Source organism: Netta rufina, assembly GCF_964035555.1.
Source record: "Netta rufina genome assembly, chromosome: W".
NCBI lineage: Eukaryota > Metazoa > Chordata > Aves > Anseriformes > Anatidae > Netta > Netta rufina.
The window spans coordinates 11899744-11905743 of NC_140139.1; the positions used below are offsets into that span (position 1 = coordinate 11899744).

The 6000-nt window shown below is 35.6% G+C and overlaps 1 protein-coding gene across 3 annotated transcripts in view; it reads left to right on the top strand.

The window, feature by feature from the left end:
- The window catches only part of LOC311220763 (zinc finger RNA-binding protein-like), a 68582-nt gene extending 64215 nt beyond the window's left edge, over positions 1 to 4367 (top strand). For 2 of the 3 annotated variants that reach the window (XM_084304326.1, XM_084304325.1), the window contains 3 exons: positions 644 to 755; positions 860 to 957; positions 1646 to 4367. In XM_084304326.1, coding sequence (XP_084160452.1) covers positions 644 to 755; positions 860 to 957; positions 1646 to 1825 — 390 coding nt within the window. In that variant the 3' untranslated portion in view covers positions 1826 to 4367. Of the gene's footprint in view, positions 1 to 643; positions 756 to 859; positions 958 to 1645 lie in introns of those variants that run through there. The other variant, XR_014619241.1, reaches the window with a different exon arrangement.
- The last annotated feature ends 1633 nt before the right edge of the window (positions 4368 to 6000 follow it).

Sequence of the window (6000 nt, forward strand, 5' to 3'; positions counted from 1 at the left end):
AGGGGATTGTCCCCCTCTTCTCTGCCCTTGTGAGGCCCCTCTTGGAGTACTGCATCAAGGTCTGGAGCCCCCATCAAAAGAAGGATGTTGATCTGTTAGAGTGGGTCCAGAGGAGGGCCACAGAGATGATCAGAGGGCTGGAGCACCTCTCCTATGAAGAAAGGCTGAGAGAGCTGGAGCTGTTCAGCCTACAGAAGAGAAGGCTCCAGGGTGACCTCGTTGCAACCTTTCAGTACTTGAAGGGGGCTTATAAAAAAGATGGAGAGCAACTCTTTGCTCAGTTGGATAATGACAGGACGATGGGGAATGGTTTTAAACTAAAAGAGGGGAGATTTACATTAGAGGTTAGGAAGAAATTCTTCACTCAGAGGGTGGTGAGGCACTGGAACAGGTTGTCCAGTGAGGTTGTGGATTCCCCATCCCTGGAGGTGTTCAAGACCAGGTTGGACAAGGCCCTGGGCAACCTGGTCTTAGTGGGTGGCATCCCTGCCTATGGCAGGGGGATTGGAACTAGATGATCTTTAAGGTCCTTTCCAACCCAAACCATTCTATGGAAAGTTCTGTATTGAACAACAGTAGTGTGTTTTTTTTTCTGTTTCAATCAGTCTTCTGAATTAACTGGATTTTGTTGTTGTTGTTACAGGCTATGGAGTTGCTCGTGGAAAAAGCAATCAGCAGTGCTACTGGACCACAGAGTCCTGGGGATGCACTTAGAAGAGTTTTTGAGTGTATATCTTCAGGAATCATCCTTAAAGGCAAGTTGAATTTGATCAATGTACTTATGCTGAAGTAATATAAAATATATAGTCTTGGTCAAAATAAGGTATAGATGTTCTACTAATTAGCCTAACCATTCTAGGTGGTCCTGGCCTTCTGGACCCTTGTGAGAGAGATCCTTTTGATACACTTGCTGTAATGACAGATCAGCAACGAGAAGATATTACTTCAAGTGCACAGGTAAGGGAAAATATGTGTAAAATAACTAAAGTTGAAGACATTAGTGTTTTTTCTGAATGAGGCTATGTGGATGTGAATTTTCCTTTCTTATAAGAACATAGTCCATTTTTTTTAGATGATGAGCCTTAATCTAGGCAATGAAAATGTCGCAGGAGAGGATGCGGAGCAGTGTTGTGTTTTGCACTGAAATAAATGTGACAAGTTTGGAACGTTCCTTTCTATATACATGTATATCCATAAGGATGCTCTGCCTACAACAGTATTCTATTAGATTTAAAATGTTGTTGGAACTTAAGATCATACAAATAAATATGTTTAAATTTTAATATTTATTGTTTCTGTTCATAGTATTGACCACTCATGCTTGCAGCTGAATAGCTCACTGTCTCTACGAGTTTGTTTGATCCTTTTGCCAAAGATTACTAGCATGTAATGGGATGTGTGAAAAGCCTTGGCTGCTTCATTTGCTAGTCCAACAGTTAAAACATATTATTTTGAAGCTGAGATGCTGGGCTTTGTACAGAGATAGCAAATGTAACATGCATATATTACTGTGTTGATGCTGTGGAAAAGAAGAGGATGGATAGTAAGAGCTAAGGATGATATCTTACACCACTTCTCTGTTGTTTGACAAAGTACTCAAAATTGACATTTGTTTCTAACAATCTTCTTTCTACCCTTTTTGTAGTTTGCATTGAGACTCCTTGCATTCCGTCAAATACACAAAGTTTTAGGAATGGATCCATTACCACAGATGAATCAACGCTTCAACATCCATAACAATCGTAAAAGGAGAAGGGACAGTGATGGGGTTGATGGATTTGAAGCAGAGGGGAAAAAAGACAAAAAAGATTATGATAACTTTTAAAAAAAAAAAAGTTTTTCATTTATGCTAAGATTGAAGGTGATAAAAAGTCCATTTGTTGCCTTGCTTTTACTTCATAATAATGTCTGTTTAAAACATCCAAAACCAGCTCGGGAATTAGAACAACCTAGCTTTTCTGTGAGATTCTGAACATTGTAATGGATGTGCTGTATCACACAAATTATGGATGGAAAGACTACAAATGGAAACTGTCATTGGGGAGAAAATAGATTGATTTTTTTTTCCCCCTCATTGTGTTTCCTTTAAATGTATTGCTAACTTCAGTAACTTTTCTTCTTTTTTGACCTTTTTTATTAACAAGTGTGTTGTCTTATCTTGACTGTATTTAATGCAGCATTTCTGCTTCTGTTGCTATGTGTATTTTGACATTTTATTTAGAAGGTTTTTTTGTTTGCCCTTGACACTAGTTGTATAAGTTACTTTGTGTTAGATAGTATAAACTGTTCCCCTCCCAATTAATATTTTACAGAACTTTTTTTTTGTAAAGTGAGACTGCAGGATTATACTTTTTTTCCCTAAATGTGAAGGGGTTACAACAGAATTAGCCTGCCATTTGAGTGCTCAGAATTAAATGCTTTTGCCAATCTTGTAGCATTTGTCATCTTAGTGTGATATAAGTGTAATTAAAACAAATTTGTGTTAATCTAATCAAGTTTGCTGTTAGTTTTGCATTAGCAGTATAAAAGCTAATATATACATTATGGTCTTGCAACAGTTTTAAAGCAGCTACATAATTGATCAAAGTTTAGCATGATTTTGTTTTTAATAGAAGGGCTTTTAAAACTATCATTTTAGGTTAAATGCGTAGTTCTTTGTATGATAGACTTTGTGACATAGCAAGGCCAAAAAATAACTTTCTGAATTTCTTAACATATAAGCAGAAACGGGCATTTCCTATTTGGACAAAGTTAGTCATTCTTTTCAATCAGCTTTGTCAATATAATATTAATGCCTCTTAGACCTTAAAAATAGATATTTGTCATATCAGTGCCTGTAAGTTATTCCTTATAGCTATTCCTGTATAAAATTTCTGTGATTTTTTTTTCAATAAATCAAAATTTAAAAGTGAAGTATTACTAAGAGAAGGCTATCAAAGAAAAAAACAAAACAAAAAAAAAAAAACACCACCAAAAAAAAACAGAAAATTATTTGATGTGGCTATAGTGTATGCTTATGTCTCTTTCAAAAAGCTAAATATAGCAGTGGTGTAAGTAAAGTTACATCATGCTGTTGATATATGCTCTGATACGCAGGTGTGATTTATTGTAACAGCACTGAAGTGGAACACTCAAAAGCTAAAATTTATTAAATGACTTAAATTCATTATATACTGGAAACTGAAGTTTCACTTATTCTGTTCAATGTGTATTATACTTTGTTGCAAACCCATAAAACATAGATAACATAGACTAACATTCTGGTATCTACTTAATCACAGGCTGTATGAGAGCATCAGCCATCACAAAGATCATTTGTCATTTCACAGAATCACAGAATTGTAGGGATTGGAAGTGACCTAAGGAGATCATCAGGTCCAACCCCCCTGCCAAACCATTTCTGATACCATTTGTTAAAAACTTCTGTTCCCGTTTGTAGTTTGTGGTTTAATTTATCTTTGACCTTTTTAATAAAACAAGTTTTGGAGTAGGGGGATACTTTTGTCTTGCAACACCTACTGCTAACAGCATGGGTCCATACAATGCAAATAAAATATTTTAGAAAATAGAGGGAATCTTAAAGAAAAATTTTAATATTTTAATTAATTTATTTAAATTTTAATGTTCTTCAAGCATCAGAGTGCAATTTTAAAAGGAGTGAATATTAATGGTTAGCAAATAAAATGAAAGCAATCTCATTAAGAAAAACTTTTTAAATAATTTCAGTGTCAGAAATAGAATAATTAGTGTGTGCTTTAAAATGACTAAAAAAAAAAATTGCAGTAGTTTCTGTTGTCCAGGCATAGCTTCCAAATACGTGCTTGTCCTTATTTTTATTTTTATTTTTTTAATAGGAGTCTATCTTGCTGCCATGGTGTCTAGTTAGCCATTACTATTTATTTTGAAAGCTACAGGTGCTATTCATGTAGCTAGTTTAACTCCATACCAAAGTTTCTTTCCTCATAAAGCTAAAACTTGTCTATTCAGGCATGTGACCCTCAAATTTAGGATTAAAAAGGTCAAAGATGTAGTTTGGATTTCCTGTATTTTTGTTCTGCTGGCTTTTATCTCTTAACTAATTTCTGGATCTTTTGAAATACTGTATACTTAAAGTGATTCCACATTAAATATGAAACTGTGACTGTGATTTTTGTGCTGTGTAGTGAAGAGTGAATTTCAGTTTGTTGCTGTTTTTCCTGCCCATTATTACGGCCTGTTTTAACTAGGTAACTCCTGGCTCTGTCAAAGCTAAGAGTGGAAAAACAACACTTTAAAAAGTACAGCGATAGTTTTGACTTTTAAATATTACATTGTGTGCTTATGAAGACAAAACTTCCATTTTCTTTATTTTTTTTCTCTGAAGCTTGTAAGCCAGAGTTTTCTAGCCCAAAAGGCTACAAATTAAATTTCTTCTGACAGATTACTTTATAAATCTTCTCAATAGTTTATTTTTTTTTATTCAGCGCGGTCTTTCTCAGCCTTTTTTTGAATGAAACAGCTATGAAATCTTTTGAGGGTGGGGGAGAAATCCAAGAAGTGTCATCTGTAGTATAGTGTTACCTCAGAGGTTCGCACAACCAAATAAAAATCAGGCTTAATTCTGTAAGTATCTGTTAATTTGTATTTTCCGATTTTGTACCAGTTTCTCATTTGGATTTATGAAAATGTGCGATTGTACATATATGTTCATAGTACTGGAAGATGTTTCCAGTTGGACTACTTTCTGATGTTTACCATTCACATTTTAAGAAATGCTACCCTAATATAATACTTGGCAAATGTAAACTTCCTAACAGGGTAGAGTGCATCATTTTTCATAGGCATCTGATTGGCAGCGGGGGATTTTTGTCCTACACATTATTTACTTTCCCACTTAATGTTGCCTTAACATACCAGCATTAGCAATGGTCTTCTTCTTTAATGCATATATTTTCTTAAATCATTTTGCAAAGACATGTATATTACTATTTATTCTGAAGCCAGTGATTAATTTATTGCAGGACTGTTTAAAGCCTGACAGCTTTTAGAGTCTTAGCCTAGCTTAAATACTTTGAAATACATTCTACATCAATCCTATTTCAAGTTGATATCCTAAAATCCAAAGACACGTAGAAGGTATCAAGAAATCTCTCTTAATTTTTGAAGCTTCCTACATTTTAAAATCTAAATTTGCAGAATGGAATAGCTGACCAAGAGAAAATAAATCATTCATTCTACAGTGGAAGCTTACTTTATCATTAAAAAGAGATGAAAAGTCTTGTTTCTACATGAGTCATAAACCTTGCTCCTTATATAAGTCTTTTTCCTTTGCTGCATACTCTTATCATGTTTACATCAATTGTATACATATGATTAGGAAGTTCTGTCCAGAATATGAGATACCTTTATCACAGACTTAACTTCAGGCATACATTTAGATTTATCTGTAATTTGCTGGTTATGCAAGTTAACGGTTTGTTATTAAGACAGGAAGCTGAGCTGAATTGCTGACAATGCAAGTCAGAACAATATGGGAGAGGTTATGGTGCCTAAATACAGGGGTTTAGTACCATTTTATGTGTTCCTAGGGTATGTGGTGCTGCAAAAGAGGACAGGTTTCACAGAGGTCCGTGACTGTATTAGCCAGCCTTGTGTCACAGAATGTCTGAGGTTGGAAGGGACCTCTGAAGATAATCTAGTCCAACCCCCCTGCCAAGCAGGATCACCTAGAGCACGTTGTGCAGGATGGCATCCAGGTGGGTTTTGAATATCCAAACAAGGAGACTCCACAAACTCTCTGGGCAACCTGTTCCAGTGCTCTGTCACCCTCACAGTAAAGAAGTGCCCCCTCATATTCAGCCAGAACTTCCTGTGCTTCAGTTTGTGCCTGTTGCCTCTTGTCCTGTTGCTTTTATTTTCTTGTTAGGCTTCTAATGAGAGGTGATGGGCACAAGCTGCAATATCCAGGAAAAAAATCCCCATGAAAGGGGCCCAGGAGTGGAGCTCTTGACTCCAGGAGAG